General features: G+C 37.8%; 2 protein-coding genes across 2 annotated transcripts in view; one reads left to right on the top strand and one right to left on the bottom strand.

The window, feature by feature from the left end:
* Positions 1-1,063: 1,063 nt before the first annotated feature.
* On the bottom strand, positions 1,064-9,748 carry LOC127853399 (uncharacterized). The gene is made up of 2 exons (XM_052387912.1): positions 9,665-9,748; positions 1,064-2,448 (listed from the first exon to the last, which is right to left on the bottom strand). The coding sequence occupies exon 2, from the start codon at positions 2,046-2,048 to the stop codon at positions 1,146-1,148; it is 903 nt and encodes a 300-aa protein (XP_052243872.1). The 5' UTR covers positions 2,049-2,448; positions 9,665-9,748; the 3' UTR covers positions 1,064-1,145.
* A 1,475-nt stretch (positions 9,749-11,223) lies between these two features.
* LOC127853630 (uncharacterized) overlaps positions 11,224-15,023 on the top strand; it is a 149,227-nt gene continuing 145,427 nt past the window's right edge. The window contains exons 1-3 of the mRNA XM_052388306.1: positions 11,224-11,276; positions 13,643-14,029; positions 14,890-14,953. Of these exons, the coding sequence (XP_052244266.1) occupies positions 13,700-14,029; positions 14,890-14,953 (394 nt within the window). The 5' untranslated portion in view covers positions 11,224-11,276; positions 13,643-13,699. The remainder of the gene's footprint in view (positions 11,277-13,642; positions 14,030-14,889; positions 14,954-15,023) is intronic.

Below are 15,023 nucleotides of genomic sequence, written 5' to 3' on the forward strand. Positions count from 1 at the left end.
TTCTAGTCGACGTTGATACAAACAGGACAGGAGGGAGGCCCTGTAATTGTTAATAATACACCAACTTTCTCTACTCTCTGAGGTGTGCTGGACTGCTGTCTGCTTCATTTTAGCAAGTATATATATTCTCTGAAATACATGATCTGTGTTCACGCTTGTCAAAAATGAATTGAGTCCAACCCATTTTTTGATTGCATGGACGGTTTTTACCTGTATATGATTATTACTTTCTGTCAGTCAACATGCAAATATTAAGCATGAACTAAATAAATCAGCTGGTCGCGAACAGTTATAAAAATATGAGCGAATATGCGGGCAACATTATTATGTTGTTGTTGCAATACTATGCATCATTTGTGGTTATGTTTATTAATGTGTATGTGTGGTTAAGTGATGAACAAGGTTCTGCCTTGATGGCAGTAAATTAATTTGCGGGATCTTGAATATATTTAGCTAATTTGAGCAAATATGCCATTTTGAGTTTTGTGTAGTTCACAGTTTGCATGGTAAAGACTTTTTTTTGTGAACATCCTATACTCCATAAGCCACATGTATTGCACAATCGTCATTAAGCTTGGTCCATACATTTGTTAACTGTGTTCAAATGTAATCACGTGGCATTAAAATCTAGGCCACAAGGTTGCATCAAAGAAAATACGTGTGAACACTCTACATTGAGGCTACATTGATTTTCAATCTTTATGACACTGCGACTATTAGTCCAAGGGATTTCTCATCTTCGTTCGACTCTTGGTGACGTGGGGTCAAACAATTTGTCATTAGGCCAAATGAAATGTTTTTTAAAAACAATTGAGACCACATTTGTTGCAAAATCATCATGCTCTTTGACCTGAATATTTGTCACAGTGATATCTCGGCTCAACGGTAAACATATATGTGTATTTCTTACTTTTTCAATTTAATATTATTAGTTCTTAAAAAATATAACACGTATTTGTTTGCAAACTTCATACTTCTTATTACAAACAAGTTAGCAAACACTCTAAACACAAATAGCCATTTGTAATGGCTGCTTTAACATTTATGCAACGAGAACATACAGATGGCATAGCAACATGAAAAATTTAAAAACAATGTAACTAGTATCTAGTCTCAGTCTGCAAATCACATACATCAGACAACTCTTACGCTCCCACACGTATTTTAATCTTTGCCTCATCCAGTTTTACAGTTATCACATCAGTGTCCTTCCACCTATCAGCCAGTTCAAGTCCCCGAACGATACCCTCTGTCACGCGAGTCTCCTGCACTTCCCCGTTTACGATGGCCTTGAGATAGTTAAAGTTGTAGTAACGAATTTTTGAGTCCATCTTCTCTGCCTCTCCTTCTTCCACTGTCGGCTTACCCTCAGCTTCGAGGGACATGAAGTTGTACTTGTCCAAGAGGGCTCTCCTAGACAATGTTTGGAAGTTGGTGCTCTCCACACGCTCAAGAAAGATGGCCACATTCTCATGGGCCATGAGTTTCTGATCCGGGGTCATCTTCTTCCAGTTTGCTGGCGGCCATACAATCTGTTGGTTGTTCGCTTCCATGGTGAATTCATTTACCAATGATAAGTCCCTTTTCGCAGGCGGACACACGGGCATGCAGCCCTTTTGCAGAATCCGGAAGGCTCTGTCCTTTAAGCTGCTACTTGAACCCAACACGGCTGAGCTACAGGACGACGCTGAAGAGGAAGATGAGGAGGAGGAGGAGGAGGAAGATATCTCACCACTTGGAGAAACGACCCTGTCTCGACCTGGGCCCATATTTCTCTCCGAAACAGCTTCTTCACGCAACTCTATGTTGTCCTTGTGATCAAAGTCTTGATCCCCTTCAGACTCTTGCCTCCTACGTTTTAGTCCCTTTTCAGTTTCTTTTGGCCTTTCTTCTTCAGCTACTACTTTCGAGCTTGTGCCTTGTTCTAACTGATCAACTGAACTGCTATCTTCCCGTTCCACTTGTCTTTCAATTCTAGCGGATTTCTCCACCACAGTCCTCTTGTCTCGCGACACACTCCGCTCCCTGGATTCCCTCTTCTTCGCCATACCTCTTAAAATCTCCAATCCTTTCCTTCAACCGGCCGTCCATTGATCTCCCCTAGCTTGCTTGTCCGAAAATGTATCGCTCCAACTTCTTATGGCTTTCCTCGCTTCATAGGCCGCCTTGGAGTCATAAGGGTTGATGTTGTCAAATACTTTAGCGTAGTCCTCAGGATACTTGGCGAAGTAAAACCCATTCGCCCTGGTGAACTGGTCCTTGCTTATTGTTACCTCTCGGTGGACTTTCTACACATGGGATTCCAGATCCGCTATACGGGTGTAAACGTTCTGTTTCCCATCACACCAAGCGCACATCACAGAAAGTCGTCGATGGGCTGAAGAGATCAGGTGGACATTTAGTGACTTCCTGTCGGGTAAGTAGGCTTCACACAACCAGCATTTTTCCCTGAAATACCGACTTGAACAATAGACACATGGTAACCAACAATCCAATGTAACACTATTTCAAAAGTTAAATTTGTCTTTGACAATCCATGCACAGACTTTTTTTTTAAATACAACATATTAATTTATAAATAGTTTGATAGACAGGCACATATCGATACCAGACACACAGGGTCTCCACCATAGTTAAAAGTTTAACACATTTTTTAAAAGTTTATTCATACATTTACAGTATAAACAGTTCAGGTCAGTTGTGTTAACAATGTTAATTATTTTCCATTAAATTTTGCAGCTGGACCTTCTTTATCCAACTTGGAATGCAAGTCCCTGTATAAGGATATAATCTGTCAACATGATATGCTTTTGGAGCCTTTCTTGACGACTGCTTTACTTTGCAAACGAGATCGTCTATCATCCTTGTGACAAGAAATGGTCCTTTCCATTTCACGGCTAGTTTAGTGTTTATACCAACTTTTCTTGATGGATCATGCAACCACACAACCTGTCCTGGGAAAAACTTCTTCTTTACATTGCTGTCATAGTGCTTCTTTTGATGTAGAGCTGCAACCTTCAGGTGACTTCTTGCAATTTCATGACAACCTTTTATTTTCTTTTTCAGCAGACTAACATAGCCATCTACACTTGTTTCCGGTGTGTCCTCTTCTGGTACACCTACTACTGCTTGCAACGGAAGACGAATATCCTTGCCAAATACCATCTTGTTAGGGTTGACGGATGTGCTACTTTGAGGTGAAGAGCGATATGCCATACATACTTGTTGCAGATAAACGTCCCAACAGGCTGGTTCGTCTTGACAATATGACCGCAGCATAGCAAGAAGTGTTCTGTTAAATCTTTCAATCAGTCCATTTGCCTGAGGTCGTCTAGACGTGGAGTGCGTCTTTTGAATCCCAAGAAAATCACAAAGATCTTCAAGAAGTTTAGATTCAAAACTTCGGCCTTGATCCGTGTACATCTGTAGGGGAGTTCCAAATCGACACACAAAATTATCCAAAAACGCTTTTGCAACAGTTTTCGACTCTAAATCAGGTATAGCGACACATTCTGTCCATTTGGTGAACCAGTCGATGATAACAAGTATGTAGCGATTGCCATTATCTGTAACTGGAAGTGTTCCAAGTATGTCCATTTGCACACGCTCCATTGGTTTACCAACTAAATAACGGCCAAGTGGTGCTTTGTTTGACTGTCGTGAAAGCTTGTTAACTGCACACACATCACATGTTGAACAATATTCTTTCACATAATCTGCCATACCAGGCCAATAGAATGCTTTTCTGATTTTGTACAGATTCTTTTCCACTCCAAGATGACCGCCACTGGCAACATCATGATGCAATTTCAAAACAACATAACGTCGATCAGCCGGCGTTACCAGCTGGTGTAAAATGTCCCCATTGTTTTCTTCGTACTTTCGAAACAGCAACCCTCCCAACAATTACTAGGCGATCCCACTGTCTCCACAAAGTTTTTGTTTCAGCTTTTGAATCTGAAATGTCTTTCCATTCCGGTCTGGTTTCATTTTCATCTTTTGCAAGCTTAATAACACCTATTGCACTGCCACTCACTTGACTTTAAGCGATTTCTGCATGTGTCCAACCATCAATTAGATATTCTGCTCTCTTAAGTTCTGTTGACTGTGCAGCCGCGTTACTTCTTGTAACGGCCCTAATAATTTCATCAGTCGATTCAGCTTTATATATCATCGCTTCTTGATTATCTTGTTGGTGCTTGCACGACTTACATGGTCTTCTGGACAAAGCATCGGCATTCTTGTGGCTTGTTCTACTGTTAAGTCATATGTATTGAGTTCTTGAAGCCATCGTGTGACTTGTCCAGTTGGTGTTTTTAACGATCTTAACCAGCTCACGGCAGCGTTGTCAGTCCTGACAAGTATTTTCTGTCCATATAAGTAGCTGTGGAAATGTTTCAGAGCGGTTACAACTGCCAGAAGTTCTTTCCTTGTTACGCAATAAGACCGCTCATGCACATTCATTGTTTTGCTCATGTAAGCAATAACTCTTTCATGCTCGCCTTGAACTTGAGACAAAACGGCTCCAACGCCTACATCTGAAGCATCTGTGTCTAAAATGAACTGAGAGCCCAGTTGAGGGTACGCTAGTACCGGTGCTGATGTTAGCATATCTTTGAGAAAATCAAAAGCCTCTTGGCACATCTGATTCCATATAAATTTCGCATTTTTCTTACACAATTTGTGAAGTGGCTTGGCAATGTCAGCAAATCCCTTTACGAATCTTCTGTAATACGATGCTAGGCCAAGAAATCTCCGAACCTCCTTACTTGACTCTGGAACTGGCCATTCTTTAATTGTTCTGACCTTTTCTGGGTCTGTTTCAACACCTTCTGCGGATACTATATGACCCAGAAAAGGCACTGATTTTCGAAAGAATTTGCATTTGGAAGGATTCAGTTTGAGATGAGCCTTTCTTAACCGTTCGAAAACGTTTTCAAGCCGTGTCAAGCTTTCATCGACTGTTTTACCAGGGGTTATGATGTCATCCATATACAGCAATGACTCTATCCACTGTAGACCCCGCAAAACATCCTCCATAACACGATCGAAAATAGAGGGAGCATTTACAAGTCCAAACGGCATAACTTTGAAGTGGTACTGGCCATGACTCGTTGAAAAGCTGTCTTAAGTTTGTCCTTCTCATCCATCTCCACTTGCCAAAACCCTGAACAAAGATCCATTGAGCTAAACCATTTTGATCCAGAGAGTGCATCTAAGCAGTTATCTACCATGGGAATAGGGTAGGCGTCCTTGACTGTCACATCGTTAAGTTTTCGATAATCCACGCAAAACCTTGTGGAGCTATCCTTTTTGGACACCAGTACTATTGGCGAAGACCATGGACTGTTTGACGGTTCTATAATACCCTTTTGAAGCATCATCTCAACTTCAGCCCGTTCCACTTCTCTTTTTCCATATGGATGTCGTCTAGGTTGCTGCCTGATGGGGTTAGCACTTCCAATGTTTATCTTGTGTTTCACGACGTTTGTGCAACCGAGATCGTCGGACGACTTTGCAAACACATCTTGGTACTTATACAACAATTTTGCAAACTTGTTTTTCTGTTCGGGATCCAAATATTCAACACCGTCGTCAAACATCTTTTTCACATGTTCTGGCAAAATGACCTCTTCAGACTGCACACCCGTGTCACTTTTGACTATCGCGCACGTATCTGTTTGAATTTCTTTAGAAATTATGGGGTCCACAACTGGGAAACACTCGCCAACAAGATATCCTGCTTCTAAAGTAACTGTTTCATCAAAATCGTTCACAACACACACGGACACATCTTCTCCCTGAGTTTCAACAATGCCTGCCACAACTCGACAACTTATGTCCTGCAAGCCTTGAATCCCATCAACAAACACTACCTCTGGCACATAGCCTTTTACTTCTACAGGTAACATCTGAAAGCTCCTAGGTGGTATTTCAACCCTCTCTTTCACGAGCAGGGTGCATACACTCAGCCCAGTCCCTTCTGTAACACATTCGATTATATTACCATCCAGTGTGTGAAGTCTATGATTTTGAATGTCCCAGGATTTAATGTGGTTTGCCATAAAATCTTGTCCCAGAATTCCTTGAATATTTGGTATATCGCAAACGGTGGCGTCAATTGCAGTTGTGAAACTCCCGACCTTCAACTTCAACTCTACAGAACCTTGAACGTTTAAAGGTGTGCCGTCTACGGAACAAACTGTGCGATTATGCTCACGCAAATCATCTGTCTTCTTTCCTATAGCGACAATGGTGTCTTTAGATATTAAAGTCGTTGTTGCTCCACTATTTAATAGCAAGGTAACCGCATTTCCGTCTATTAATCCTTCAATATACACACCATTGTCTTTCGTTTTCATCAGATCGCTGCAGTGACCAGCCCGCAATGCCTTTTCATCTGGTCTGCATGTCACCTCTATTTGTTTAGTTCGATTGTTCACTTGAACCGTCGCATCACGACCTATTGATGTGACGGTCTGAAGTTTTCCTGCTGCAGTCCTTGTCTGTTGTATTTGATCGGGCATTCTCTGATGAAATGGTTTGTAGAACCACATCTGTAGCACGATCTTCCAGAGGTTCTGCCTCCCATGGTAGATTCAAGTTTGTCCAATCGTTGCTCAATACACTTAATGGCACTGGTAAAGTGATCATAAGTTCCCTCATTTTCCATATTGGTTTCAAAAGATCTCTCTCTGCTGTTTGTATTTGTTACACCCCTAATCTGCGCTCCCACACCTTGCCCTGAACGTCCCAACACCTTCATAACGCTCAACCAACTCCACAGCTTCACTAATTGTCTGGCAATTTTTATCCATTAAACGGCATCTCATCTCGGCTGAAACATTCTTATAAAAATGTTGTTATGCAAGCATTTCTTGAGCCTCTTGATCTAATGTTGAATAGGCTTTCTGAGACAGTAGTCGAATTTCATCCCCAAAAGCAGCAATTGTTTCTGTTTTTCCCCTCATTCTGTTTTGCATCTTTGAAAGCCATCGGTTCTGTTGTCTTTTACTTCCAAACCTCTGTTTTAATCTGTTTGTCAGGAGTTTGTAAGACCGTTTTTCTGCAACAGGTAACGAACTGTAATGCATGCGTGCCTGCTGCTTAAGAGATGTAGCAAGGTATAATAACTTCTCCTTTTCATTCCATTGTGCAAGCTCTGTTTAATCTTCAAAGTATGCGATGTACTGGTCCCAATCTTCATCTACGGAATAAGGGTCTGGTTTAATATTTGGACGCGGTCCACGTCTGTAAAAGCCACCATATGCCTCGTCAAATTGGCCCTCTTGGTACTCTTGACCTTCCCCTCTTCCGTTCTCGTAAACATTGAAGATAACCTCGGAGTCTGACTGGTCATTGTTGTCCGCCATTGTACGACTAATGTGAAGGTAATGGCACAAAGAAAAAGAACTTGAAAATTTGCACTTTATTATTCACAATAAAACATAGATCATATAAATTTACACAATAAGCAGTAAGAAAACGATTATCTACTTCTGTTTCTGTCTTTTACCGCCCCTGCCGTTCCGTTCTGGTGAAGCCGTTCCGTTCTAGTGCAGCCGTTCCCGTTCTGAGCTCCGTTCTATTGCAGCCGTTCCCGCTCGATTGCAACCGTTCCCGTTCTTGTGCAGCCGCTCCGTTCTGATGCAGCCGTTCCGTTCTGGTGCAGCCGTTCCTGTTCTACAGCAGCAGTTCCCGTTCTATTGCAGCCGTTCCCGTTTTTGTGCAGCCGTTCCGTTTTCGTCAGGCCGTTCCCGTTTTTGTCAGGCCGTTTCCGTTTTCGTCAGGCCGTTCCCGTTTTCGTCAGGCCGTTCCCGTTTTCGTCAAGCCGTTCTCGTTTTCGTCAGGCCGTTCCCGTTCTCGTCAGGCCGTTCCCGTTTTTGTCCCTTGCTGTTTTCCCCGTGGTGATGAAAAACAAAAGTTCTGAGATGCTAAAAGTATATTAGCATCCCACTTCTGACACCAATGTAACGGTTTCGTGCCGTCGGTAAATACTGTTTCCTTTCTATCAACCAGGTAGTTATTAGTTTATTAAAATGTTTTTAGTCTGTGAATAGATGTCTTAAAGAATAAAGAAATGAAAACAGTGAGACTTAATTTATTTATACTTCTCAAAATATACCAACATAAAACAACAAATGTATAAGAATACAATATAGTTACATTTTGTCCGACATCCCAGTTCTTTCTTGTTATTATTATTATTAAAGTTGTTAAAAGTTTAAATAATTTTAGATGTTGTGTGGCCGAAAAGTTGAATGTATCCTAAGTCGTCTGCGGCGCGTCTTTTATATGAATGCCTCTTGATACAATTCCTCAGACTCCGCAAACGGTTATGCGACAGCTCCGACCAATCAGAATGCTTGAATCGCCGATTTGAACCACTGTCATCCAATCAAATATGCGCGCCAAATGAACTCTTCAAAACGCTTCCGCACATCAGGAAATAGTTCCAAATGTTATATCTATGCTTATCAATCAAATGACAATAACTTGATATAAAACAGTAGCAAATCGTTAACATTAATACAATAAGACATAGTTTACTGTAACCATTAACTATATGGCACAGTCTTTTGCTAAAATCACAAAGATAAAGTTATGACGTCACAAGCATGGTCGACACTGTTTATGAGTGACTGGAAGTGATATTCTTTATGGAATTACAATCATAGGAACGAGGATTAATTACTTAAGTTGTGAGTAACATTTAAGGATTATAAGGATTAAGATGTAGATAGAATGATATATGCATGAAACCTCAGTAAACTGTTCAACATGCATATGTCATGTAATTCAACGAACTGTCAGAATCTGTCAACATTCGGTGAGTAGGTCTTTTCCCATATCTTAGATAATGTTACATGTTATGAAACTGTATTATTAGTTTTGCTTAGGATTACTTGTAGTCCATTATATTACAATATTTTAGTAAATAATATCTTATATTGGGTTCATTAAATAATATTTAATATATATTTATTTAAAAAAAATAAGTATCACAGCTCAATAATTTACTTTTGTAAAATCGGGGCTAAGCTTAGTTTTACAATAACCACATAATGCAAATTATTGGCCCTGAGTGGATTAATGCCATTATTGAGATAATTCTGAGCCGGGAACCACTGGATTGCGGAGGATGTGATTCACAACTAACTTACAAAGATAAATAGCATCCGTCATTTGACATTTGAGACGAAAACACAAGACAACTCCATGCCAGAAAGATTTGACTTGTCAGTCATATATATTTCGACTACGGTGGGCTGTTCGTATAAATCAATAAGTTAAACCCAGTTTTAAATGATGAATTGTGAACGTCACACCATGTTTGCGTGGCATTAAACATTGAAAGAGCAGTGGTGCATTGTTAAAGAACGTTGCTACCATGCAGACGTTCGTGGTTCGAAGTGGACTGTCGCTTATGAAATTGTTAACGATAATGTTTTGTCAGAAACGAAAATATATTAATTTAATCTGCGTCGATTTGTTTCAGTATGAAAATTGTCCACCACAGCGTTATATTGTGAATTATTTTACATGTGCCTTAACCCCTTTTCACACAAACTACGCATCTTTCTAACACATAGCTTATTTTTTAGGCAACGAATACAAATGATTTGAAGTGTGTTTCACGTTTGATAACGAACTTTTGTCTTACCGTAACAATTTGCGTTCTAAAAACGTCCTGTGATGCGTATAATTATGGTGTGTTGTACTCAGTCTAATGTTATCGCAATGTCCATGATATGTGTACATGTAAGTAGAGTGTGCAAGGTAATATATAGAGCGAATTTGGTGAGATAAGGTTTATACTTTGACAAATTAACAAGCACAGTCTGTCTTGTGCTGAAACGATATTGTAAATGCTTATCAATCATAAAATGAAGTTCTAAAATGACGCTCTTACGTATTTCAAGTGACATATATATAAATAATGCATTGATTGCCATCAGCAGTTTACATATTGTGCACAACGTGGCATTTGTAAGACGACTCAAATCGGTGATCATGTTGTATGTTTACAATAATGGATTTTAATTTTATCGAAACCTAAAACTGTGCTTAGTCTTCTGTTATCTGCCTTTTAACCCTTGGTACATTTCTCATGACGGGAAATGCTTGCCTGATAATTGTTTACCTCCATTAAATGCTTTTTGTCACTTGAACAATAACTATATATAGCAACTTTTTAACAACATCAATTCCATTTTAATGCCGGCACGTGTATCTTTATTATAATAGAATCACAGGTGGAAGTAAAGAGAACCAAGGAATGCTTTGGATTAAAGCTATTTTAGACATTTTTGCGGCCCGCGAAGACAGGTCTATGATAAATTCAAGTTAATGACCTTGTTATGATTCCAATATCAGAGGGTGGGGATTTTTTAATTCATGATCATTTGTCAATTGTTCTCTCATTAAACAGGATTTTATATATTTATTTGAATTTATTGGGCTCCTGGGCCCATATACTATCCAGGGTACGTTACTTCCCAGCAAACACCTGACGTTGAATAGACGTCGAATATTGGTTGAATTTCGGTCGCGACATCGGCAACCAAGATACAACGTTAACGTTAGAATGGCGACATTTAAACAACGTTGGGAAAAGACGTCTATACGACGTTGTATTTTGGTAATAAAATAAGTATGTTTGAAGAAATGTCTACCCAGCTAGCACGTAACGTTCAAATAACGTTAAACTTAAGTTCTATTTAGGTTATGATCACACAGAACGTTCCCATAACGTTTTCAGACCGTTGTAACAAAAATCAAACTATCATTATTCGTAACTTATTTTAGTTATATGAAATAAATGTTATGAAAGTCACATTTGAACAATATATGTCTACGATCCTAGGATGTATTGCTGTTAAAAGTGTAACAATCCTGTAACGTTCTTAAAACGTTTTTGTCGGAACGTTAACGGGAAACCAAATTTCAACGTTACATTCCTAACGTGCGCAGAACGTTATAAGAAAAAAAACAACAATATAAACATGAACATTAAATATGTTTTCATAAAGAATTTGACGGTTGTTTGTTTCTTGTGTTTTTTTTTAAATACGCTTATAAGTTAATTTGCATTTTTGACCCGTTTGTGTATCTTCGAATGTTTGCAAGCGCGATTCTGTTGTTATCTAAGCCAGCAGATCTCTCGCATGCGCGCCACTCGATTCCTTTGTTCACTGACCTACTCACGGTGCCTATACCACGTGACTTTTCAAGATCTGTGTGGGGAGTAAAATATCAACAAAAGCGCGACGCAGGTAACATTTTTGAGGATTACTTTGTTAATATTTCACCATTTTTAATGGGATGAAGTGGAGAGCCCGCTCATTCATGGGAGTTTTCTATACGTATCATGATTTTATAAAACAAATAAGTATTTTTTTAGTTAAGTGCAACCGCGCGTTTGAACGGTTAGAAAAAGCTAGGATCAGTGTGGGGGCATTATTTTATTTTAACACAGAAACATCACCTCTGGTGAAATTAAGCAATAAACTTGATGAGCGGAGCGTACACTAAATGATTTTGCATGCATTTTCAGGTTTTTGTTATATATTTATGAAAACAAAAACAAGAAAAATATTCCTACATTAATATGATCTGTGTGGTATACGTGTTTAGAATGATCTGTGTGGTATCCGTGGGTCTACAATTTACGGATAAATTGATATAATAACAACAATATATATTTTTCGTATTTAATTTCAATTATTTCAATACAACAACAACAACAACAACTACTACTACAGTAATAATTAAAAAAATCGTTTTTTATTGTGTGTTTAAAGAAATGTTATTTTATTATGTTTAAATGTGATTTTGAATCTCTGTTTAGACTGATACCGATTATCAGAAGCACGATTACCTGACCTACTTTCGCTTTCACTTTTCACTCGTAAAAGAAGTGCTACCCACAATTCCTTTTGCGTTAGTACACAGGTCAGTAAGACCGGTGTGTACACAATGAAATTGGCCGGATTCGTGTTGATATATTTTTCGTACCCGGGGTACATTTAAGTATACGATCCGAGCCGACAATGACCAATCGAGCCTAAGATTGTATCAGTTGTTCTACGAGAATGAAAAGCTTCATTAAAAATGGATTGCCATTACGTCAATGTGGTTTGAACTTCATTAACCTAATGTTAAAGCGTGTTATTCCAATAAGTTAATGATCGTGTTGAAGGTCGCTAACTGTTTAATCAATTGTATTTTATTTACAGTGAAACATGTCACATGTATTTTGGTGTTAAAAATGCTTGATTAATTTTCAAAGGCTCGATTAGCTTGTCATATTAATGTTACTTTCGTCAACCGGTTACAGGCTGTAAGCGTTACAGTCCGTTAGAATATTGAGCAACCGGGTCCAGGTAGTGAATACATTTACAAGTTACTTCTTCACAGGTAGAATACTATTCTGGTCTGAATGGTAACAAAATACATTTTTATGGCAGACAACATATTAATTAATGTAACTTATCTGATATTAACACATTGAACATTGCATGGCCCATCATTTAATGTAACTGGTCTTAAAACACAGTGAAAATGTATTTTCGGTAGTACAATGTTACTTGTCTGATCATTAACATGTAGCAACTTTTCGGGCAAAACAAATGTATCTGATCTGCTCAGAAATATGTTGTAAGGCTCTAATGTGGGTTGTTGCCTTGTGTCGTGTAGACTCTTTTAAGGGAAAATCTATTTTGAAATATAATTCATTTGTTGCTATTTATTTAAAATAAAATTGAACTTAAATAAAAAGAAATTATGAAGTCTTACTTATTAACTGACACATTTTTTTGTAAACATGCAAATTATGAAATAAAGTTTATTTAGTAGCTGCACTTAATTTTACCCAATACATCACCAATATATATAAACAATGTTCGTATATCAAAAGTTATACCAGCTTTATTATTATGCTTTACAATACGTATACAGCATCGCAAGGTTGTACTCAATTCCATGTTTTAACTAGTTTCCATGCGTGTAGAGACATTATTCAGATTTTCAATCAAATAGTACACATGTATTTACATCTTCCACCAAATGGTTCACACGTAGTATTTGGTTTGTGAACTTCAAAGAGGAAATGTGAGGAAAGCCGATATCATATAGGTAGATTTTGCTCTATGAACATGTCAGTGCTTGATAATTACACAATTGTAATAATTCCAAAAATATGCTTAATAGCTTAACATGTACACGAAATTATATTTTTGGTGATACCGTTACCATTATCTCTCGAATGGGTAACTGTCGCGATAGTTAAAATATATATATTGTCTTTCCATGAAAACAAACACTTACACTTAATTGTATATATTTATGTGATCATTCATAAGACATTATATTTAAAAAGAACATCATAATAATAAGTTGTTGTGTTAACCAACTAGTATTAGTACTCGATATTTCATATATTATGCATGCACTTTGGGGCTGTGATTATCTGCCACAAGCTGACATGCAGCTTTAAAGGTTACAAACGTACGTGATGCATTCAATCAGTTGTTCTCAGATAGCATTGGGTGCGCGATTATTAAAACTGAGCAGTTATTGGAATATAACATTAAGAACGTTGGACGCGGATATGTTTATTGTTTAATAATTTTGGATTTAGTAACCAGTGACATGTACTACTATATTATTGGAATATTCAATTTCCTTTAATACAAAAATGAACATCATGGTGAGGGTTTTGACAGCGATTTTGATAGCAACGGTCTTTAATACGACTAAAGTGGAATGCAAGGGTTTGGAAGAAGCAGACTTCAACGTGTTCCGATTTAACCAATGCCCCTTGGCAAGTTTGAGAGTACACCTCCTGTTTGACCTAACACCAAGGCAGTGTGCATACGAATGCGCAGTGCGGGCTTCGTGCAAAGGGGCCGGGTATAGCCCGGGTTTTAAATGCTGCGAACTATTTGATGTGGACGAGGTGAACTCGAATAACAGCGATGATCGACGATGCAACTTTATCAGAAAAAGCGACATCAGCGCAGTTGAGGTAAACACGTTGCCAATAATTAAGAAAATCTTTCCGATTGAGATTATACTATCAAAGAAAATTGCGCGATTTTTGTAAGCATTTCAAATAGCTCATTTTTTTTTAAAACTAATGTTACACCCTTCTTAGAATTGTTATAGTTTAACATGTAGCAGACAGTTCGTTATCTGTAATCTGAGAATTTTATAAATATATTAATATATATATATATATATTTTAAATTAATTTAAATCCGAAACGCTTGTTAAGTATTCGCAAATCTCGTGATATATAATAAAGCAGATACACGTACTATCATCGAATTGTCGTGACAATGCCGTGCATAAATACACGTTTTTATAAGTACTTGTCCCAAACCAAATGTGAAATAATTATGCAATACATGTATAAATACATGTTTAAAACAAAGTATTGAACGCATTTTAAATTACAACATATTTAATTAGTAAAATAAAATAAAACTATTTTTGGATTTTGGGATTTAAGTGTGCAATATGTAAGCAAATATGAAAACAATTTCAAGATTTTAGACGTCTTTTTAGCTGTTTAAAAACAATTTAAAATGTTGCTGTTTATATCATACTTCTTTGTACGATTTCGACGCAAGCAATCAAAAGTTATTAGTAGAACTGGATCTTTTATTATGGTATGTACTTGTTTAAATACGTGTTTCTTTCATATAATTAAATATTGCTTACATTAAGAAGACATTATTACCAGAGAAATGTTTACCATGGATTTAATGGCATATGGTTTATCCTTAGAGTCTTACATCACGCACACAGAATATCCGGTTTTGTCATAAGCCGATTAACTACAATTTTCTATTAAATAATAGATTGTATGTATATTATTCACAGGGGATGAGCGAATGCGCAACGGGTGAAAGATATAATCGCAAATCGAATCAGTGTGGTAAAAGAGGTAAATTTATTTTAATCAAAATAAAAGCGAAACGAAACCACTTTTTAAGGAGCGGTTTCTTAGTGAATAA

This window comes from Dreissena polymorpha, chromosome 12 (assembly GCF_020536995.1).
Source record: "Dreissena polymorpha isolate Duluth1 chromosome 12, UMN_Dpol_1.0, whole genome shotgun sequence".
Classification (NCBI taxonomy): Eukaryota; Metazoa; Mollusca; class Bivalvia; order Myida; family Dreissenidae; genus Dreissena; species Dreissena polymorpha.